This window comes from Vulpes lagopus, chromosome 2 (assembly GCF_018345385.1).
Source record: "Vulpes lagopus strain Blue_001 chromosome 2, ASM1834538v1, whole genome shotgun sequence".
Lineage (NCBI taxonomy): Eukaryota > Metazoa > Chordata > Mammalia > Carnivora > Canidae > Vulpes > Vulpes lagopus.
The window spans coordinates 29,007,370-29,031,955 of NC_054825.1; the positions used below are offsets into that span (position 1 = coordinate 29,007,370).

Here is a 24,586-nt window from a genome sequence, read left to right on the forward strand (position 1 = left end):
GAGTAGTCAGTTTGCTGGAGGCATAATTAGCCATTAAAATTATACATGTGAACTTCTGTATTGGATACCTCAAGTCACAAGATCATTACCTATTGGTAATTTTAATTGGAAAGATGGGATTTGTATCACTCAAGAATGGCCTCTGGGGGATCCCTGAGTGGGATCCCTCAGTGGTTTAGCACCTGCCTTGGGCGTGGGACGTGATCCTGGAGTCCTGGGATCAAGTCCCACGTCAGGCTCCCTGCATGGAGCCTGCTTCTCCCTCTGCCTGTGTCTCTGTGTCTCTGCCTCTCTCTCTCTCTCTCCCTGTGTGTGTCTCTAATGAATAAAAAAATAAAATCTTAAAAAAAAAAAAAAAAAGAATTGTCTCTGATTTCTTCTCCAACTCCAACCTGTCCTTCAACTAACCCCAAACTGGTCTGATCATCCCACTGCCTTGCTCAAAAACCTTATAAGACTCCCTAGTATGCACAGAATCAAATCCAGATTCGTTGGTTTGGTAGTATCAAGACAGCAAAATGCCCTGCTATATCCCCTACCATTCTATACTCCAGATGCGCCTTGTTACCTTCACTTCCTCAACTTGGTCCATATGTACTTTTTAAGGCTTGGTGCACACTGTCTCCTCCCACTCCATTTGCACTCTTCAAGTTCCACCTTAGGCGCTAGTTCCTCAAGAAAGTCCTACCAGATCTGCTCCATTCTGAATCTGAACCAATCTCTCCTTGCTTGTGTTTTGAAATCCTTGACAACTCCACTAGAGCATCTGTCACAACTTTCTGCTTCTCGTAACTAGCAATGAGTGTGTCCTCTATTGGACCATGTTTCTTCCTCAGGCCATAAGCTCCTTCAGGATATAGACTAAGATAGGATACACTCCATATAACAGGAACCCAAATAAATGCCTGATGAACTGAACTAAATGGAATGAAAATCCATAGTTGACACAATAGATGATATTAAAACCAGACACCAAAACCTTTGTTTTTTAATAAAATATAATGTGTTTAAATTAAAATTTAAACTCTACATCAGTGGTTCTAAAATTATCCTTCTTTGAAACAACTGCTTAAATTAGATTATGTTAATTGTTAGAATGTGCTCAATTTAAAGGCCTTTTCCTCAACACATTGTTCTTAAACTTATGGCACCTGTTCTCACTTTCCTGCTAACATGTGCTAACAGATGACAAAACAAATGACTACTGTAACCGAAAACTTGGAAAAATGATTTCTTAAAATTATTTTCTATAGTTGGATAATTTTTGTAATGTGGATCTCAGAATATATATAAAAGAGCCATTTTCTGCCACTAAGAGATTAGTTCATATAATGGGATTAGTAAATTAACATTTTGGGACACCTGGGTGGCTCAGTGGTTGAGCGTCTGCCTTCGGCTCAGGGCGTGATCCCGGGGTCCTGGGATCGAGTCCTGGATTGGGCTCCTTGTGGGGAGCCTGCTTCTTCCTCTGCCTATGTCTCTGCTTCTCATGAATAAATAAATAAAATCTTTTAAAATAATAAATTGATTAAGATTTTATGAAGTTTCATGGAGTGCCATAACTTCCATGTGAAAATCAACCACTGGTATGCACTTCATAAGGTCAATTTGAGGACATACTATGTGATCACCAGGGAATAGAGATTTTAAGTCCTAATTTTATAATATTCAAGACAATACACTTATGTAATCTATTAGAAATATTTTGTAATTCATAATCAGCCTCTCTGATCACATCAAATGCCTATAGAGATCTATAGACAAATGAACGAAGTCATTTTCTTGAGTACAGACTGAAATGGGAATCAGAAATCACATAGCCCTGTTCACATAACCTTTGTTCAGAAATCAGCTGTGCTCATGACACACATACCTGAGGTCCATCTTCTCTCAAAAAAGGTTGTCCTTTAAGAGACCTATCTCCCTGTACCCCTCTGCTTCCTAGGCCTCAGAAGGGTTGGGGGTGGCTCCCAGTGAAGCCAACCTTGAGACATGGAAAATGTAGTCACTCCTTCCCACCACAGCACTTTGTACAAACCTCTCTTTGGCACTTATAACAACAATATAGCTATTATTATTATTGTTATTATTATTATAGCAGCTACCATTTGCTATAACCACTCCAGGAGCTAGGCATAATTTCACCATGCTGTTGTTCTAAGTGATTTCCCCTACTAGGATGATATGTTTTCTGAGGGGCAACAGCTATGTTCCACTTAATCTCCATTTCCCCAGAATCTAAGAATAGCACCTGGCACAGAATAGCTCCATAACTCTTGGGTGACAAATGGATATCTGTATGCAAAAGAACGAAGCTGGATGCCTACCTAACACTGTACACAACAGTTAATTCAAAATGGATCAAATGCCTAAACGTAAGAGTGAAAACTATAAAACTCTTAGAAGAAAATATAGGAGTAAATCTTTGTGACCTTGGAGTAGAAAAATATATTTTCAGATAAGACATCACAAAAACAAGCAACCAAGAAAAAATAGGTCAACTGGACTTGAGAATGCTTTTAGAATGTATTTAACGGACTACCAGCAAATCCTATATCTAATAGGGAGATTATACCCAGAATATATAAAGAAAATTTACAACTCATAAAAACATAACTCAGTTAAAAAGTGGGCAAAGGGGATGCCTGGGTGGCTCAGCAGTTGAGCATCTGCCTTTGGCTCAGGGCGTGATCCTGGGTCTGGGGATAGAGTCCCACAACGGGCTCCCAGCAGGGAGCCTGCTTCTCCCTCTGCCTATGTCTCTGCCTCTCTCTGTGTGTCTCTCATGAATAAGTAAATAAATTCTTTAAAAAAAAGTTGGCAAAGGATGGAAAAAGACAGTTATTTGAGGAAGATAAACAACTAGCCAATAAGCACAAGAAAAGTTGCTTAGCATCTTTATCATTTGAGAAAGGCAAATCCCTAATGAGATACCACGTCACACCCACTAGAATGGCTCTAATAAAAATGACGTTGGTATGGATGTGGATAAATTGGAACCCTTAGACATTGTTGGTGGAATTGTAAAATGAGTCACCTGCTTTGGAAAAGTCTGGTGGTTTCTCAAATTATTAAACATAACTTATCTTATGATTCAGCAATTCCACTAAATCCATATATGTTTACCCAAGTATGGATATACACCCAAGCAAACTGAAAACACAGGTCCTCACAAAAATGTGTTCCCAAAAGTTCATATTATTCTTGATAGCTAAACAGTAAAAACAATCCAAATGTGCATCAACTGATGAAAGGATGAATAATATGTGGTATACCCAGACAATGGAATATTATCTGGCCATTAAAAGGGAATGGATTACTGGTACATGCTACAGCATGGACAAACTTTCAAAATATTATGCTGAATGAAAGAAGCTAGACCCAAGAGGCCATAACTTGTATGATTCCAAATCTATGAAATGTCCAGAATAGGCTAACCTATACAGAAAGAAAGTAGTTTAGCGATTGCCAGGAGCTAGGGGAAGAAAGGGATGGGGAAAAACTCTGGGGTTTCTTTTGGAGTGATGAAATGTTCTAGAATTAGGTAGTCATGGTTGCACAATTGATGGTCCACTGAATTGTATACCTTAAAAGGGTGAATTTTATCTCAATAAAGCTGTTATTAAAGCCGAAAAAAAAAAGAATCAGTATTTATCTCAATAAAGCTGTTATTAAAGCCGAAAAAAAAAGAATCAGTATTTAAATGAACTGGAAGTCAGTGGGTGAGTAAAAATAGCAACTGTTTCACAAAAAGAGAATAGAATGAAATATAAGAGCAATGCTGGTTTGGACAGAGGTGGCAATGCTGGTAACATGCTAGTTTAGAGTACTTGTCTTTTTGTGCTCTAGGATGTGGCAGAGACAAAAGCGGACACAGGCAAGGCCATCCATCAGGAGAACAGGAATGGAGGAGAGGGCACCATCTTATAAATTTCTGTGGCAATGGAGAAGGCAGGCAGGAATGAGAATTTGTCACAGCTGGGAGGAAAGAATCTAAGAACAAAATCTCATTAAGATATGAGGCAAAAGGTAATGTTTTACCTCAAAAACTAGTGAATGCTACAGCTTTATGAGGTATTATGTCCCTAGACCAAACCACTGCGGCACTGAACACCAAAGGATGGGAAATCTGTGAGCTGAGTTGAAAGATACAGACGCAGTGGATTTTATGGCAATGCACTTTCTAAAAATCAAGGCTACATTTGTCTCTGTTGTAAGGAGTATATTTTATTCCAGTTTACTGGTATTCTACTTCTGAACTGGTAACTACAGACACTCTGGAATGTTCTACTCTGCCATGTTCCTAGTGTCCAGTTTCTGCAGAAGCTCCAGCTCTGTCCTGAGGGCATGGCTTGCCAACATGTCTTTCCTGGCTTCTAGCAGCTGGGAGCTCCTTAAGCCTCTTAAGTTTGCTTCCCTCCAGCATGGGTTACTTTCTCTCAGCCTCTGATGTACAGTCTCTAGCTTCAATGTTGTCCACATCCAGATGAGACACAAAGTAGAGAATATATACCTATCGCCTGAGTCTTGCTTGGACCACAGTGTTAGGATGGATTTGGTTGGAACTCAATCCTCAATGGAGCATAAGGGGTCAGTCACACCTTTCTGAGACTAAGTCATAGCCCTCCATTAAACATGAGACCCTCCAAGCCCAATGCTTTGGAGTGCATTTTACTGGTTCAATAGTTTCTAACACTGGCTGTGTGTTAGAATTATCTGAGAAGCTTTGATGGTCTAAAGATTGGATCCCACACCCAGAGATTCTGATTTCAACAGCTTGGAGTGGGGCCATGGCATCAATAGTTTAAAATATTCCCCAGGTGATGCTAATTCTCAGCCAAGCTGAGAACTACTCTAATTATTTATAGTCATGGTTCTCAAAGTGTGCTTCCTGGACCAGCAGCATCAGCATCACTAGAGAATGTAGTTAGAAATGTAAATTCTCAGGACCCACCCCACACTTAGTAAATCAGAATTTCAGGGGTTGTGCCCAGTGACCTGTGATTTTAATAAGTTCTACAACTAGTTTTGATGCAGTCTAAAGTTTGAGAAACTATATGGGTAGGCTCTGGCACTCTGGTTATTTATCTGATGACTTACTAATAAGGAAGAAAAACAAGCACTGAGATTTCTAATAAAATCCTGGTCCCTCTGGTGCACCTGGCTTAAGTTGCCAGATGCTAAGTACTTACTAAAAGAGAAGAACCTCCTGGAACAAAGGGTATTTGTAGTAGCAAGCTGATGAGTGCTCTCATATGATATGGTGGTTATGGCATTTGGTTCACACCGAGCATACAGTGAGCACTGACTATTTAATGCTGAGCTTGAAAAGGAGTTTCTTAGAGTGCCTGGGTGGCTCAGTCGGTTAAGCGTCTGCCTTCAGCTCAGGTCATGATCCCAGGATCCTGGGATGGAGCCCTATGTCTGGGTCCCTGCTCAGCAGGGTACCTGTTTCTCCCTCTACCCCCTCCCCCATGCTCTCCCTCTCTCTCTCTCAAATAAATAAGTAAAATCTTGAAAAAAAATAAAAGAAAAGGGGTTTCTTATAGCTTTTGTACCAATCACCTCTGAGACAAGCTTGAGGTACTTGTAATATCTATTAAATTCTTGGTGTGTCTCAGGTCAATAAAATTTCCCACTATTGAAAGTCAAACTAGTCATTTCTCTTGTCCCTCAAATCCAAAGGTTGTCCTAGTACTAGTTTCTAGAAGTAGCTTATCTCATCACCCCGGGCATTGACACACCCAAACTACACGTCAAATTTCTTAGAACAGCAACTAGGTTTTCAGGCATTGCTTTTATTTTTTTATTTATTTTTTAATTTTTTTTATTTATTTATGATAGTCACAGAGAGAGAGAGAGAGGCAGAGACACAGGCAGAGGGAGAAGCAGGCTCCATGCACCGGGAGCCTGATGTGGGATTTGATCCCGGTTCTCCAGGATCGCGCCCTGGGCCAAAGGCAGGCGCCAAACCGCTGCGCCACCCAGGGATCCCCCAGGCATTGCTTTTAAAGCAATGGTTCTCAACGGGGCTGAATTGATGCCCCCCACCCCCACCCCAAGGGGACATTTGGCGATGTCTGGAGACAAATTTGGGTTGTCACACTTGGGGCAGGGAATGCTACTGGAATGTAGTGAGTAGAGGCCAGTGATGCAGCGAAACATCCTCCGATGCCCAGGATAGCCCCATAACAAGGAATGTCAATAGTGCTGAGCTTGGAAACCTTACTTTAAAGAGACAGAATGTCAGTAAGCAGGCAACACCGCAACTCTATTTCAGTGTTTGAAGAAGTAGAAATATTCTCCAAGGGTTTTTAATAAATATAGCCTCTAATTGTTTAGGCACATCACAGAGAAGACCTCCTAAGGTCTCTGTTAGCATATGCCTTGAAAAAAATAGCAAATAATTGATTTGCTTTCTTTCTCTTTCAAAAATAGCTACAGCATTTTGCTAAGGTAACTGTTCCCAAGATAAAATTTAGAAGCTAAGGCAAAAGCATAATTGCTTAGAAATAGAGAACTAAGGAAAGCAGAAATCATTTTATGGCTTCTGCCTTACTTATGACCTTCACCTTGTAAAATACATTGATATTTGCTACCTTTTTATTCTCCCTGGTGTCCCTACCGCATCTTTTACTTATTGAGTGGACAGTATTGAGTGCCTCTTCTTCTTTACCTTGGTCTCAGTAACGCTTCCCCTTGGAGCGTGCACTGGACTCCAAGTGTGTTCCTGGGCACATCATCCGGGCACTTGTTCAAAACGCAGGTTCATAGGTGCCACCTCTGTGCCACATACAGAATCAAGATTTGGGTGGTGAGGTGCACCCCAGACAGCTGTTTCAATGGTATCCCAGGTGGTCCTCATGCACATTGAAGTCTGAGAAGCACTGCTTCTGACACCTGCTACTCAAAGTGTGGCCCTGGGACCAGAAGACTTGGCATTACTGGAAGGCTTGTGAGAGCCATGGCAGCTCAGCCCCATCCCCGCAGTCTGAGTCAGAATCTGCATGGCCTCAGGATTTCCCAGTGGTACTTATGTACATTTGAGTATGTACATTTGAGTATGAGAAGAACTGGTCAAGACCCTGGTATTCTTCCCATGCTTATGACTGATATTTTTCTGTTTCCACTGTGGATTCCTTTATCCTCATCTAAAGATAAATACATGTCACAGGCTCTAGCTCAGTGAGTCTCAACCCTGGCTGCAAGTGGGAGTTACCCAGGGAGCTGTAAAACCTATGTGCCTCTCATAGAGGTTCCAGTCTAACTGGCCTGGGATGCTGTCCTGGCATTAGGATGTTTAAAACTCCTTCAAGTGACTCTACTGGGCAATTGAGTTAAAAGCCTCTGCTCCAGTCCTTGATTCTCTGCCTCTCTCTTCTTGATTACAGATCCCAGAAGAGCCCATCACTTTAAATATCACCACTGTCTGTCTCCTGAGGACTAAATTTATATCTCAGCATCAGTGTCTACTTTGATCTTACATTCTGTTTTAAACATTTTGCCTGGGCTGTCTCCTTGTCTTGTCAAAATCATTTATCTCAATAGGAACTCATGATCTTTAAAGGGCCACCATCCTTGCTCTTCTTTCTGGCTCCTTCACTATCTAGAACGTAGCACTATCAACCTTCTAGTTACCCAGGGTCATCACTCAGGAGTTATTTTTTACTTTCTCTTCCTTTGTTCCTATTAGGAAACAAAATCCCCGCATTCTTGCAATTTGCCTTTTCTTTTTTCATTTTATCAAAAAGTATTTATTAAATGCCTACTATGTACCAAGCACTAACCTAGGCACTAGAAATTCAGCAATAAACTCAATGGACAAAATCATTTCCCTTCTGTAGCTTACATTCTAATAACTAGGGGCGAGAGATAATAAGCCAGATAAATATGTAAAAGCTACATCACAGCTCTAAGGGGAAAAGGAAAGTGGGGTAGAGCAATGAGGAAGTGTGTGTGTGTTACAATTTTAGGTAAGAGAGGGCAGGGATGAACTCCCCAAGAAAGTGGAATTTGAGTAAAGATCTGAAGGCAATGAGGTGGGGAACCCTGTGGATATCTCAGGGACACCCTTGCAGTAGAACAAGAATCAAAAGGTCCTTAGTTGGAAGTATAGCTGATGTGCTTAGAATAGCAAGGCTGCTAGTGGAGTCGCTGCTGATTTGGGGTGAGGACAGTAGTAGGAGCCAAGTTCAGGGAAGTAAGAGATGGTAGGTAAGCCTGTGATAAAGTCTGGAAGGCCTTTTAAGCACTTGGCTCTTTGAGCAAGATAAAGCCATTGTACAGTTTCGTGTTTGTGTGTGTGTTTATTGTTTTACAAAAGAGTGATATGATCTGACTTATGTTTTAAAAGCCTCTTTCTAGTTGCTGTGTTAAGAATGGACACAAAGTGGGTAGAAGTAGAAGCAGAGAGATCTCATATGAAGTTCTGGCAATCATCCACGTGAGAGATGGGTGGTGGCTTGGCTGGGAGCTAGCAGCGGAGGTGGTGAGATGTAAGCAGATTCTCTAGATATGCTGAAAGCAGAGCATACATGAGGGATTGGGAATGAGGCAAGAGCAAAAGAAGAGTTTGGATCTGAATAGCAATAACAATGGAACTGCAATTTACAGAGTTTGGGAATATTGTGCGAGGAGTTGCTTTGGCACAGACAGCCTAAGCTCAGATTTGGACAGTTTAAGTTTGGGATGCCTTTCAGACCTCCAAGTGGAATGTCAAGTGGTAGCTGGGAAATATAAGTCTAGAGTTGATAATATCTTTGGGAAAATGAATGAATGAATGAATGAATGAATGAATGAATGAATGAAACAATCATGAGAGTGAGACTAGACAAAGAGATCCATTTCTGAGCCTGGGGCGTTGCAACCGTTAGAGGTCATAGAAATGCAACATTTATGCAACAAATAAATACTGGAGCATTTGATATGGATAGGCCTTGCTCCAAATGCTGAGGATATATCAATAAAGATGATATAGGAGGTACCAGTAGAAGAGCCCAAGAAAGAATGTCCAGAAGGTAATGAAGTCTCAGAGGTTTTCTCCATTCTAATTGCAAGTGCACATTCCTGAATTTCCATGTCCTCATCATATCCTAGACAACTGAATTAATATCCTAACCAATCCTCCTTCTGGAGCTCCAATCCAGTCTATCCAACAAACCAGACTGACTGCCCCAAACAGCATTTATGAGCTTATTCCCCACTTCAATAACATGTACCAGTTACCAAGAAGGATAATTTCTGAAGTCTTCTTGCTGCCATTAAAGGCCACTATGGGTTTTTTTTGGTATATATCTTGCCTTCTTTCCCACTACTCTATCAAAATGGATTGCATTTATTCCCCATTCAAACAACAACTGGTCCAAGGATATTCAGCTTATAAATAGTAGAGCCAATATTTGAACTTAGGGAACTGAATACGACCCACCTAGCTGGCGTTTGTGGAAAGCTTCAAGAAAACTAAACGAGACTGGATAGTTTAACTTTAGGCCTCTCAGACTCAGAGTTTCTCTTAGAGGTAGCCTACAGGGCCAGTTTGTCTCTCTCTCTAGGTTCAGGCTAAACATAACCAGGATCCTCAGCTTAAAAATCACCATGATGACCCAGAGTGATCTGGCTAAGCTTTGACTGATGGTGACATTCGCAGGCCATGAACCAACCCCAGACATGAGGAAAGACACTGAAAGGCAAATAGTCCTGGCCTAAGTTGTTTAGAGATCATACAGTTCTGGGCTAGCCCAGAGGCTATGGCCGAATGAGGCTGGTCCCAGGGAGAAGAGAGGTAGGGTTCCCAGGGGCCCTATTTAAATAAGCTAGACTCTGGAGGTGACCTTAAAACCCATCATTTTGGAGGTTCTCATTGCAGGTAAAGACAGCCGACAGCTACTCCAACATTCTCCTCACTGTTTCTGAACTAAACCAAGTGGACTCCTGAGGGCACAGGTTCACATTCACTCCATTTTCCAGTTTTTGCCCTAGGGGTCATTGCTGTACCTATTGTTCAGAGGGTGCACACATTAACCCCTCATCTTCATCATATCTCTGCCAAATGGGGATTGTTATTACTAATATATGAATGGAGACTCAGAAATAGTGACTTGTCCAAAGTAAACAGCTCTCACTTCTATTCATTATGTCCAGTCACATTTACACGGGTTGGATCAGAGAAAGCACTTATTATACTAAATGACTAACTAGACACAATTCATGCAATTAGATCAGTGAGGTAGGAGGCAAATGATGCATTGTCTTAAATGTGTTATAGCACAGGTATTATCTTTAGCCTTTGCAGTAAACTTATAATAATATAGTATCATTATTCCCATTGTGGGAAGGAAGATAAATCTCAGAGTGATAAAGTGTCCTGCCCTAGTACACAGCTAGTAAACAAAGAAGCCAGGATCTGAGCCCAGTTGTCTAGGACGCTGTGTCTGTAGCTCCATGGCCTGAGGCAGCAAATCGTAGATGTAGCTTCGGATTCTGCCTTAGTCACTAACATTGAGCAGGACACTCCTGTCTCCAGATCACAGGTGCTTCATATGCAAAAAAGGGGAAAAAATGCTACTGACTTCATATGCATGGTGAGTGCAAAATGAGTTACTATTTGGGAATGATCTTTGCCAATGTAAAGATTAACTGTAAGGGATTATCATCTTTAATGTTATTATTTGTCTTTTCTGGGCCTCAGTTTCCTCCACTATAAAATTAAAGGATGGAACCAGGTGACCTCCAAGTTGCCTTTTCCAGCTCTAAAATTCTCTACTTTTTTTTTAGAGAGGGGTGCAGAGGGGGCGAGAAAGAATCTTCAGCAGACTCCACACCCTGCACAGAGCCTGACATGGGGGCTCAATCTCACAACCCTGAGATCATGACCTGAGCTAAAATGAAGAGTCAGACACTTAACCTACTGAGCCACCCAGGCACCCCTTAAAAACTCCACTTTTATAAGTCTAAACGGTCCTGGGCTACAAAAACAGTTTGGCTTTACAGGATGCTTCTTCTGAATGATATAGGATATACTAGAATTTTAACAGTGCCGACAGCTATAGCTTCTTGTATTTACAAAGGGTGACTTCTAATGTTTGTATCTTAATACTGAAGAATCCCATTGGAATAAGTTGAGAAAAAGATGTCTTGACACATGCTAGATTTCTAAAAAAAAATCTATACAATCGAATCAAATTACTTTTTATCAAAATCAGGAAGAGAAACACAAAAATGTTACCCTACCTACCAGTCCTGTAGCAACCACCTTGATTTGGAAAAATGAAACAGTCTCTTTCTCTAGTTTATTAAATAAAGGCTATACTTTGTAGTAATTATCTTGCTTTACTTCATCCCAAATAGAATAATCAATACACTTCTCACAAAAAAATTTCTTGAGCCACTGAAAGGCAATTATAAAAAGCTAACTGTGTCACCCAGAACACCATGGTAACCAGCATCACCAGGGCATGAAAAAATAGTTGTTAGTCACTAGGATCTAAGCCGGTTGGCAGTTTGGCTTGCTAAGCAACACTGCAAAAATAGCAGAGTAACGACCCATTATCTGGAGATCTGACTTTGCACTGCTTTAAATCTGGTCCCAGAAGGAACTATCCCAGGTCCATTACACCAACCTCATGCCCTAGGCTCCTGGTCAAAGCCTAATTAATCATTTATTCAACAAATATTTATTGAAGCTTATTGTATACCAGGCACACAATTTCCAACACGTATATTTACTTGATTCTCAGTTAAATAGAGGCTCTGAAAGAGACACAGAAAGAGTGGTTTTGTGAAGAGCGAGGTGGAGGGAGGGGTTAGCTTGAGGCCAGCTCAGAGAACTAGCAGCTGATAGCCGGAGGGCAGAGAAAAATAAAGAAGTAGACAGCGAATGGCTTTATAACACAGCATAAAATAACTACATTCTCATGACCACCATCCTGCGTCATCAAGAAAAGATTAAGTTATATTTAGGATCCTTTCCTAAGGAAGGCAGGAATGGGCATGAAACATTTTAGAAATATCACCACCAAAGATGGTTAAAATATACAGTTTTGGCCTTTGGAGAGAACAGAAATTATGTTTAACAAATATCTCATTCTGCCTAGTTCCCGCTTTTGCTGGAAGAAAAGCAGCACTGAGATCACCGCCTTTCCAGCATTCAAATGTGGTGTCGGCTTCCTTTCTGCCTTTATTTTTCTAGTTCAATCTCCTGCCTCAGCTGGAATGCCCTTTCCCTTCATAACTGCTTATCAGAATCGTTCTTTTCTTACTTCCTCAGAGAAGTTTTCCCAGATCCTTCCAGGGGATTTCTCCCTCCTGCCTTCCCCACAGATGCCTGGATGCCCTTGCCTGTTGGCTAGGCCAGGCTGCTTGGTATCCTTTCCATCAGAGGCCTTCCTCCTTTCACACTCCTGGAGGGCAAGCTCTTCCCCATATTTATATCCACATCCATCTCCTGAGCCCTGGTAGTCAGGCCCACAGGGAATGTTCCTGAACTCGGATGCCCACACAATCACTAGGGGTAGAGGGAAGTTTGGCTGGCAGGGGTGGCACTTTCTCTAAAGGATGTTCAATGGCCCAGGAACCCACGTGGCCCCCACACTTGCCCCCTTTCCTCAAAGCCTTTGCACGTCTGCTCCCTTCACCTCAAAAGCTCTTCCTCTGGTAAACTCCTTCTTGCCACCCTTCAGGATTCAGCTCAAATATCACTTAGGGAGGGGGAGGAATCTATCCTTACCCACAAGACTGGCTCAGGACCCCTATCATAGGCTCTTATGGCTCCCTCCACCTTTCTTCAAATCACTGTTACCACTTGTAATTATTTCTTGGTTAATGTATATATTCCTACTGTATGGCAAGTACCAGGAGGGCAGGAGGCCTGGCACAGAAAAATGTCATTAGGAAGGAAGGAAGGGAGGAAGGGAGAGAGGAGAGAAGGAAGGAGAGAAGGAAAGAAAGATGGGGAGAAGGGAGGGAAGAAGAGAAGAAAGGAAGGAAGATAGGGAGAAAGAAAGAGAAGAGAGAAGAATGAATTGAGAAGAATCCCAATTTGGAAAGGAAGACAGCAGAATATAAACAGAATGAAAGAGTTGTGATGGAAGGTCCAGGGGCCCCCAGATTGGGCCTAGAGATAAACCAGTTTAAGAAAGTATTAGGAACATCCACAAACACCACTCCCCTGAGATACCCAAATGCTTTAAAAGGTCCAGAAACACAACCAAATGTATTTTGATTGTTAAAAAATGGAAATGGAATTGAGGTGAGCTACTATAGTCTTCAAATAAGAGAGGACTCACCAAGGATGATAAAAGGAGAAAATGGAATTTAACTGCAGCCTGTGGGATTTAGATTAGATAAAAAGTCTGACATTGAAGGCTGTTTTTGTCTTGGAAAAGATAACTAAATCTAAAAATGAAAGTGTGAATTAGATTCTTTGTCAGGTTTTTCAGTGCCTCTTCCAGCTCAGATTCTATGGTTACCTTGTATTTCTTTTGCTAGGCTGAGAAAAAAAATTATTTCACAACAATATTACAACAATCATAATAAAAATTTCTAAGGAAAGAAATATAAATCAGTAATTTAACGCCTTGTATATTTAATTAGTTCTACTTTTCAATTTTTGTTTTGCCTCCCTGTACATGATGGGCTATGCTTTGTTTACTGTTTGTTCTAATTATTGTTTAGAAGGTAAACATTCTAAATTCTACTGATTATTATTTAGCAATGTTTAACATGTTGGGCTTTTTTTTAAAAAAGATTTTATTTATTATTCATGAGAGACACAGAAAGAGGTAGAGACACAGGCAGAGGGAAAAGCATGCTCCCTGCAGTAAGTCTGATGTGGGACTTGATCCCAGGACCCTGGGATCATGACCTGAGCCAAATGCAGACACTCAAACCACTGAGTCACCCACGCATCCCTAAACATATTACATGTAATTATGTCAGTGAAATAAAACTTTCAGTGAAAATAATTTTTTATTTTGTTTTATGAAAGACAGAAAAATGTAGTACTAATGTTTTGGCAGCTTTTTATGGAATTAAGCAATGGGATGATTATTCTCCCTGCTAAACTATCACACCAGAATTTGGAGTGATAAAGCAAAAACACTGACTTTTCAACCAGATTATTCCTCAGTGAAAATGTTACATTGTGTGTCTATGCCAGGAGCATTTAGTGGCTAGTTGGATGTCTTTTAAGCAACAGATCACATGCAGTAGAACCAAAGATTGAAGAGGATATCTTTCAGCTCCACAATGTCTGTCTCAGTCACCACTGTATTCCCAGGGCCTAGTACAGTGCCTGGTCTAAAGCAGGAGTTCAATATTTACTGAATAAATGAGTGAATGAATCAACCTACGAATGAGCAAACACTGAGTATGAAAATTGCAATAATCTTACAGCCATGCTAGCCTATAGACAGAATAACCCAACATTATGTGCCTTATGCTATCTTTTGTTTAGGAAGATGGTGTTACTAACTAGGCAGAGCTAAGTTGTCTAACTATTAAATACTAGAGCGATGGTACTCAGAGGCCATGTAGGTTCTGACTTCAGAACAAAGCTTTATTCTTTCTCCCTATTGGCATAGGGTTGGTTTTCTCCTAAAGACAATCTAATAAACAGAGTAAACTGCAGAAATTAATTTCAACAAATCTTTAGGGCTCCATTTTATAAATTAGTCTTTTCAAATTATAGGACTCACTCCTAAGGAGACTACAGTGAAAATAATATCATCATATTTAAAAAATCACTCTTGGGATTAGCATTGGATATTTTATTAGTGGAAGAAGGTAAGACCATGGATTTTTCACTTTATTTTCCTTTCAGTAATTTGATTAAGGTTGTTACTATGGGTGCTATATTTTTAAAATGACAAAATATTAGAGGAGTTATTATCTCAGGATAGTGGGATGATTACCTTAGGAGATTTTCATGCTTTGTCTACTGTTTTATATTTTTCAGTTTTCTATATGAATATGGAGTATAGAAACTTACAAACTTCAGTAAAAATTTAATAAAAGACATAAAACCTAACCATAATCACTGTCTTCTCCATGCTCTCATTGAATTTTTATATTTCTATTGTATCACTTTTATTTTAATGACTTATATGCAGGTCTGTCTTGTCCATATGCTTATATGCTGAAATATGACTTGTGAATTGCAATGCTATATATGTGAGGGGAAAGGTGAGTCCAGCCTGCTTCCTACCTTTCAAAGGGGAAGACTATTCTCCTATTAGGCTGTAGGCTCTTTTTTTAAAAAATTAATTAATTTATTATTTATGATAGACACACAGAGAGAGAGAGAGAGAGAGAGAGAGAGAGAGAGAGAGGCAGAGACACAGGAGGAGGGAGAAGCAGGCTCCATGCAGGGAGCCTGATGCAGAACTTAATCCTGGGACTCCAGGATCACACCCTGGGCCGAAGGCTGGCACCAAACCGCTGAGCCACCCAGTGATCCTCCCAGGCTGTAGGCTCTTTGAGGGCAGGGATTGTATGTCATACATCCAACTCTTAGCACAGTGCTTTGAACATGACAAGGGATGGATAATTGTTATAATAAATAGATATACCTAAAAAAGTGGAGAAACCATATATATGCAACACTTTTCTTCTAACACTTAAAATTTGCCTCTGTCCTGCATTGTCCAAAATGATTGGCTGGAGATCATTAATGATGCATTTCCTAGAGATCTGTGCAGATTGTGTCTGTTAAAGTTTAACTCCTTCAGTTATTCATTCAGTCATTCAGCAAACATTTACTGAAAACTTAGCATATGGCCTATCCATGGTTAAGACAGATAAGACAGTCTTTGCTGGTTATGTGGGTGAGCAGCACTAATAAGCAAAAACCAGTCATACAACCTGTTAATTCAATAAGAGAGATATGGGACAATTAAGTTGGCTCCCACTGGGGTTTACAGGAGAAGCTTCCCAGAAGAGGTGGCCTGGGTGCTAAGTATTAGAGGAAGAGGTGGAGTGAATGGAGGGAATGCATATTAATCAGGCAACGATATTCCTGACAAAGAGTGCAGCATGAGGAAAGAGACAAAGCAAGAAAGAATAAAGGAACAAAGGCAAGCAATAACATGGGTGGCCATGAAATTCAGCGTTGCTGGAGCACACAGCTGTGGTAGAGAGCAGTAAGGGATGAACCAGGAGGGGAGGGCAGGGAGCAGATCAGGAGAGTACAGCTTAGACTTTATCCTGCAGGCGGTGGGGAGTGCAGAAGGGTTTTAAGCAGGGGATGATGTCACCAGAGATTATTTTAGTGGCAATGGAGAGGGCGGATTTGAGAGAGACAAAAATTGGAAGAAGTGACATTTCTTAGGAGGCCTTTGCACAAAAGAGTAATAGGTTTGTGTTTATATTTAAGAATCTTGGCTAGCATTTATTTAGCATTTATAATGACAATTACTAAATAAGCAATAGAATACCATATTATCTTATTATTTCACACAACCCTGTGAGTAAATAAATACCATCACTACCCTCATTTTACAGCTCACAAAACAGACAGCTACATAACTGGGCAGTCTGGCACCAAAGTTTATGCTCTTAATCACTACCTCATTTAATTTTGGTCTCTTGCACTGGAACGAAAGCTCTATGTAGACAGGGACTACTGTATGTTCTCCATGCCTAAACAGCAGAAACACAGGAATTATTTCTTGAATAAACTCAGTGAGTCAATTAAGTGAAAGAAATAGTGGACTATATTATATACAGATGCAAGAACTATTTTAGATGCAATTTTGGCAAATTTTTGGCAGACTTTGGTGATTGTTACAAACTGAATGTCCTTCTCCCCGCCACCCAAATTCATATGTTGAAGCACTAACCCCTCTCCCCAGTGGGGCCTCTGAGGAAATCATTTAAGTTAAATAAGATCATAAGGGTGGGGCCCTAAACCAATAGGATTGGTACCTTTATAAGAGGAAGAGAGACCAGAGCTCGCGCTCTCTGTATACATGTACTGACGAAAGGCTGTGTGAAGACATAATGAGAAGCTAGCCATCTACGAGCCAGGAAGAAAGCTCTTGAACTTGGACTTCTGGCCTCCAGAACCATCAGAAAATAAATGGCTATTGTTTAAGCCACCCAGCCTATGGTATTTGGTTATGGCAGCCCAAGCAGACTAAGACAGGGATAAGTAGGATGAGGGTGAGTGGTGAAGGGCAAGTTTCTAGCCTGGGAGACTGGAAGGACAAGGTTGCCACTGACCTGGGGTAGAGAATCTGGGAAGAGGAAAGGTTTGTTATGGTCAATGGAACAACACTTGTTACCCAATACTTTGGGTTCACCTCACTCAAACATAAAAAAATATAGTAGAAATTAGCTACTTAAAGCCATTCATTCAATAAATGTTGATTCATCCCCTTGCTGTGGGGGCTGCTGTGCTCCTCCTAAGAATACAAATAAATAAGATTCATTTTCTGCCCTTAAGGAATTCACAGTTCAATGGGGGAGAACTACTGTTTCTTTAGTAAAGCAAGCATGTTAGCTGGAAAGACCTTTTTCTTCTTCCTCATTTCTAAAGACCTGGAGGTGATACGAAGTATAGAAGTAAAACTTCATATGGACAAGAACTTTGGAGTCATATGACCTGGATTTGAATCTGGGCCTTGGAATAATAGCTTAATGATGGTCCTAGGTAGGCCAAGTAACCTGGGTCTTAGGGTACTCACCTGTAGCTGCAGAGTTGTTTTATGGATCAGATAAGAGAAGATAGGTAGAAATGTTTTGTAAAATGCGACATACATGCTAGCAATCACTCAGCTAATTATCAAAACTCCATTTCTAACCTATGAAAACTAAAGGTAAATCAGCCACTGGCAGCAAGTCAGAGGTCAAAGGTGAACTTTGAACCCTGTGGGTGGCAGGAATTCTAGGATGGAGGATTATGTAAGACTGGTGTAGTGGGAAAAAGAGCAGGCTTAGAGGTCCTACAGACCTAGTTCAAATCACAATTCAGTTATCAATTGTGAAGAGCTGAGTAAGTCCTGTAATGGATCCAAGCTTTAGTATCTTCACCTATAAAATGGGGTTGATAATGCCCACCCAGGAGGGTTGTGCTAAGTATGTAAAGGGCTTGGCAGGGTGCCCATCAGAACTGCCACTCAATTAATGGTGATTGTTGCTCCTATTTATCATTTTCCTCCCCTACCTCCAAAGGTGCTTGTTTAGTTAAGTTACTTGAGATGCAAAGAAGTGAGGGAAACAGAAGGGCTTTTATGATTTACTTTAAGAGTTATTTTTAAGGGTAAAGAAAACTAGTTCAATCTGGCTTTCCTTTCCTAACCTATAGTGCAAACACAATGTTTATAGAAAATGACCACTGTGTTATATGCCATGAAGCCAGAGAACACTCAATTGCCACTTATTCCTTGTATTTATTCTAAGTAAATCTACCAATCACTGTCAATAAGGGTGCTCTGAAGGCAATGCTTCTCAGACATTAATGTACACATGAGTCACCTGGGGGCTTGTTAAAATGTAGATTTTCATTCAGTGGATTTAGAATGAAGTATGAAATTATGCATTTCTCATATGTTCCCAGGTGAGGAGGCCCTTGCTGCTGGTTTCTGGAGTACACTTTGAGGAAGGAGCAAGGCTCTGAAGGGACATGGCAGGCTCTTCTTTGGCATGGTAATTCCCAGCTTCTCTTTAGCGATCTGCCTAATTACAGACTACTGATAGAACGCTGACAAGCCTTTTTCAAACCAGATTTAGAAATTCTGCAGCAGGACTCATTTCAGATCAGTATTGACTTTTTTTTGAGCAGCCTACTATATGAAAGGCACTGTGCAATGTGCTGGGAATACAAAGGTTAGTGAGACACAATTCCTGCTTCTAAAGACTGTCCTTATTCTGACACTGTATATCTTTGTAGACTGTTAACTTTCTAGGGGCAGTGTTCTGTCTCGCCTATTACTTACTACATAGATGCTCAATAAATAGTGAATGAATGAATGAATGAATGAATGAACGAGTTTATAGGAGTTTCATGAAAAATGTCCTCCAGTAGCATGTGACAATGACACTATCTCAACTGCACTCTGTCTTAACTATCATATTTAAGGGATAATTAAGTTAGAACCAAGCTGATAGGGAGGCTCCTAATCCAATCTGACTGGTGTGTCTTTATAAGAAGAAATGATTAGAACCACAGAGATTCCAGGAATGAGCTCACACACACTGAAGAAGGACCATGAAAGGACCTAGAGAGAAGGAAGTCATCTGCAAAAGCCAAAGAGAGTCCTTAAAAGAAACCAAACCTGCCAACACCTTGATTTTGGATTTCCTGATTCCAGAATTATGAGGAAATAAATTTCTGTTGTTTAAGCCACTCAGTGTATGGTATTTTGTTATGGCAGTCCTTGCAACTAATATACATAGATTTTCACAGTTTTTATGCCCAGTCCAAGACTCCTTTCTGTAGGAGTCTTACAAAATGTAAGAATAATGCTAAGAGTGGTTGGATGAAAGTAGGGGTAAGGTGGGAACAAGTCATGCAAGGATTTGGGGGAAGATAGATGGAAGAGGGTGAAACAGTAGCCCAGATTGGGCTAAAACAGCTGTAATATACACACATGTCCCTCCCCTTCTCATGATACCAACATAAAGTCTACAAGCTGGGACTGAAAGTAGGTTTTCAACTTTTTTCCTCCCTTTCCAAGCCACACTTTGATACCTAACACAATTTTATTTGTCTAGAAAAATTGTGGCAGGAGGAAGACCCAGATTTCTCTTTGTATGAAAGACTCAAAGAGCACCTGTGATGATCAAGTAGTAAGATTGAGTGTTTGATAAACAAAAAGATGTGTCAAGATATGCCAAATGAGATTCCTGCTAGCCACAGGGAAGCTACATTTGAAGCTTGATTCTAAAGTCAGGGGATTGAATTTTTTGTTTTGTTTTTAATAAACATGCTAACTCATATGTACAGATGAATGCTTCTTTCAAAATGGTCATTCTAGAAGGTTCTACTCTTATTCTAACCATGTCACTATTCTCAACTCATTCCTGGAATTGTTTTTGGGGTTGTGAGATAGTCCTCTGCACTCAATGGTGACTCTTGAAGGTAGATTTGATCTTCAAAAACCATCGAGTGTCCTTCAAGTAGGAGAACCAGCCAAACTGTGTAACTCCAAGAAGATCAACCCTAAGAATCCAGGCTAATTTTTCTTGAGTGAATTGTACTTAACTCCAAAAGACAGTTTCTAAAGACAAACCCCAAAGAGTAGTAAACATGCAATAGACACGACAGGGGTGGGGTGTAACTGCTCTGAAGGAAACCCCATTCATTTGTATATGCAGATTTTCTAGTGGTTCCCTTTACCAGAATATTTCCTCACATCCAGATATACTGTCCCTCATGGGAACCCATGTCCCAGAAGTATAAGGACTTCACTGCCTTAGTCAACTTTTAATCCAACCTGGGTACTGATAAAGTTAAATAAGGAGAAAGAACTAGTAAACTATTTGGGGCTTCTGTGATTCAAAGGACAGAAAGGGGACCCAGAGAGAAGTTCCTGAGACAACTTTCTGCTCCAAGTTAAGAAAGACATTATCAGCAGCTGGAGCTGTCCAACAATGGAGTTAGTTTGCCTGGGAGACTGTGAGTTTCCAGCCCCGGGAAAAGTTTAAAAGGAAGACTCCTTGTTAGGGGGAGGCTATAGAGGATCCTCCTCTATTGGGTGGGGAGCTGTCCAATGACCTCCAAGGACCTTCCCGAGTCCAACCTGCACAATAACACCTGGCAATTGTTAGATCCTGAAAAAGACTGAAAGGGAATGAATGAGGAATATGGCACATCTTGTGAGCCAAGGCAAAGGTTAGAGGTTGGGGCTTGGTCAGCTGCAAGGAAGGTAGTGAAATGAAAATAGCCACCAAGAGGTGGGGCCTTCCTTCAGTTTCTGGGATCACAGAGAGTTGCTTTGCACATCTGAAAGCTCTCATGTTTACCAAAGAATCATACTTTTGGAGTGGGAAGTAGCTGGGAGAGGAGACAGACCACTGCTCACCCTTCTTAAACTCCTCCAGCACCGTGTCCAGCCGGGTGTCATTGAAGACGCAGTGCAGGGGCCGGTTGTAGAAGCGAGTGACCGTGAGCAGCGGCGTGCAATCGTCGGGGTCCACGAAGGCCAAGTCCTTGACAAACAGAATGTCCACTATGTTGTGCCGCTGATCGCCCTCGTACACGGGGATGCGAGTGTAGCCGCTGCGCAGGATCTCGGAGACCGTGGCGAAGTCGAGCACCGCGTCCGAGCGCAGCATGAAGCAGTCCCCGAGGGGGGTCAGCACCTCTTCCACCACCTTGGTGCGCAGCTCCAAGGCGCCCTGGATGATGTTGAGCTCCTCCTTCACCAGGTCGCTGTAGGGGTCCGCGGCCCGTAGCGTCTCCAGCAGCTTCTCCCGCGTGTAGAAGGTGCTGATCTCCTGACGCAGAGCCCAGTCCAGCAGGCGGCCCAGCGGGTAGCACACGGGGAAGGCGGCCGCCATCAGGAGTCGGGTCAGGCACACGCTGTGCGAGGCGATGGCCAGCCCGTGCCGCGAACACACCGAGTAGGGGCAGATCTCGGCGCCCAGAAACACGGCGCCGGTGCACACGAGCGCCGGCAGCCACGGGAAGTGAACCCCCGCCTCGCTGTAACCTTCTCCGGTGCCCCCGGCGCCCGGCGGCAGCGAGGCGTACAGCCAGCCGGCCAGCGCCGCGTTGGCTCCGGCCTGGCCCAGGAGCAGGGTGCAGAGCAGATGGGTGCCCCTGCCGCGCACGGCCTGCACGCGGCGCGCCTGCTCCTGCTCGGCCGCCGAGCCGCTGTTCCGCAGCACGCGCAGCTCCACCGGGTCCAGCGAGAGCAGGCTCAGGCGCAGGCCGCTGAACAGGGCAGACAGGGCGAGCAGCAGAAGCGCCCCGAGCGCCCGCAGCCACGCGGGGGGCAGCAGGTCCCCGCCAGGACCGTACAGCCGCGGGCGGACGCGCAGCAGGAAGCCGCCGGCGGCGCCGTGGTGGTGCCAGGCGCGCCCGTCCCAGGCGCACAGGGAGAAGAGCTTCCCGCCGCCGCCCGCGCCGCCCCTGTCTGCCTCGCCCTTGCGCAGCTCCCGCACCCGCACCTGGACCAGAGCCGAGCCCGCCACGCCTCCGGGGCGCAGGGGCCCCAGGACCTCCACGTCCGACGCCCAGTCGCTCTGCTCGCGGCAGCGCTGCGGCCCCGGGGGGCGCGTGGGGACAGCGCTGGGCGCCACGCCGCTGCCTCCCGGGGGCTCCTCGATAAACACGAGCCGCGGAGCCCAGTCGCCGGTGGCGTTCTCTCCCGCGGGGAGGGTGGGCGCGGGCACCGGCGCCGCGGGCGCCGCGGGCCCGGGCTGGAAGTAGACGCGCAGGAGGAAGCTGGTGCCTTCCGCCGCGCGCAGGGTGCCCCCCTCCAGGGACACGCGGCCTCCGGCGGTGTCCTCCGGCCGCAGGCCCAGCAGCCAGGCGGCGGCAGCCGGGGGCTGGGGGGACAGAGAGAAGAAGAGCAGGAGCACAGCGCCGTGGCTGCAGCAGTCCCGGAGCCTGACACCCACCGCGGTAGCCGCAGCCGCCATCCTGCACCCGGCGCGGCTGCACGTGATACTGCAGAGAACAGAGCGAGATCTGGAGGGAGGAGGAGCCGGAGCCGGGAACCCGGCCTCGGGCAGGTCACCACGGGTGCGCCCCCTGCGAGCGTGCGCTGGAGGCGATGGGGTTCAGGCCGTGCCCCCGCGCAGAGTCTTCACGGGAGGCCGGAGGTGGCTGCGCATCCCTGCACCATGCAAAACCCCCTTAAACACTTCAGGCTATCCGAGGCCTGGCGTTGGAGCTCGGCCTCCCGTCCCAGCAGTAGGGGGCCCCTCCGCGAACTCCTACCCGGCAGTAATTCCCTGTCGGCCCCACCGCTTCCCTATTGGCCAGGGATATTTCCCAGCGTTTTGCCTCTCCTCCTGCCTCTTGCCTTCCCCCTTCTGGTCAAAAGATATTCCAGAGACAAGTCTTGAGTCTGTAAAAACTTTGCATTTGGTGTCAACTCGGCTGACCTTTTATAGTTTAAAATTTTTGGAATTGCTTCAGTTCAATTCCTTGTTAGGATCCAAATGTCCATGAATAAGAAACTGTTGAAATAAATTGTGGCACTGCTATGTGATGGAATACTATGCAGCAGGGAAAAAGAATGACGTGGATCCATTTGTTTGTGATGTGGAAATATCTCCAAAGTAATGGTTGAAAAATAGGGAGTGGCACCTGGGTGGTTGCTTGGTTAAGCCTGAGACTTGAGTTCCACTGAAGTCATGATCTCAGGGTCTTGAGATGGATTCTGTGCTTGGGAGTCTCTCCATCTCCATCAGTCCCCCAACTAGCACTTGCCTGCCCCCCGCTTAAAATAAATAAATATTAAAAAAAGAAAAACAGTGATATGCAGAACAATATGCGCAATATGCTAGGTCGTATTAAAAGTTAAATGTACAGGTGCATATATATAAATATATATATGTATATATAATAGTACATATATTCCTTTTTATGGTTGGGTAGTATTCTATTACTTGGATGTACCAAAGTTTGTTTATCTATTTACTAGTTAAAGAACACCTGAGAGGTGCCTGGGTGTCTCAGTGGTTGAGTGTCTGCCTTTGATTAAGGGGATGATCCTGGGGTGAGGGGATGGAGTCCGCATCAGACTTCCCTCTGGGAGCCTGCTTTTCCCTCTGCCTCTCTCTCTGTCACTCATGAATAAATAAATAAATAAATAAATAAATAAATAAATAAATAAATTTTTAAAGAAACCTTATATATAAGAAAAGAACATTTAAGTTATTTCCAGTTTTTGGCAATTATGAAGAAAGCAGCTATTAATGTTTGGGTGAAGGCTTTTGTGGGAACCTATGTTTTCATTTTTCTTGGGCAAATTACCATAGGTCTATTTTTATTTTTATTTTATTTTATTTTTTATTTTTTTATATTCCTTTTTAAAATATAAAAGTAACAATAATTTGCCATACTACCTCTAGGTACTTTGGCTAATGTAAGAAATCATTGGTGTGTGTGAGATCTTATTTTCCATAGAATTTGTAAGACCCCAATGATATTGATTGAGAAAGCCTCGCAAAGGTTACAGCTCAGTACAAGTGGTTCTAGTTAAAATTACCTTGTTTTCATTACAAAGTCTTATAATCCAGAGTGGAAGTAACCCCTTCCTAGTTTGGGACTGGACAGGCCTTAGTAGACCGCTGGTCATATTCCTACATAGGCTATCTTCCACAGGGAATGTGAAATAGGATGCAGGGATTGTGAAACAAACTTACCATTGCCTTAAAATGCGCAAAGCCTGTATTACAAGCTGCCTTTTGCCTGGACAGCTTGAGAGATAGAAGGAAGATGTAATCTTAAGAGGCAACATTGAAGCATGCATGGGAAGTATAGGGGAAAGAGAGCAAAGGGGTCAAGCATGTGATTGTTTCTCTTAAGTATTGACAAAAACTGCTCTCACTGTTTTCCTGACGCTTATATCTATCTCTCTCCTCTCCCAACCTAACTTCCTTAGCTCAGAGCTACATGCTATCCTAAGGGTTC

The 24,586-nt window shown here is 42.9% G+C and overlaps 1 protein-coding gene across 5 annotated transcripts in view; it reads right to left on the reverse strand.

Annotated features, from left to right (window-relative positions):
- Positions 1-22,870, reverse strand: part of CNNM1 (cyclin and CBS domain divalent metal cation transport mediator 1) — a 58,967-nt gene extending 36,097 nt beyond the window's left edge. For all 5 annotated transcript variants that reach the window (XM_041746615.1, XM_041746613.1, XM_041746614.1 and 2 more), the window contains exon 1: positions 21,021-22,870. In XM_041746615.1, the coding sequence (XP_041602549.1) occupies positions 21,021-22,584 (1,564 nt within the window). In that variant the 5' untranslated portion in view covers positions 22,585-22,870. The remainder of the gene's footprint in view (positions 1-21,020) is intronic.
- Between the last annotated feature and the right edge of the window lie 1,716 nt (positions 22,871-24,586).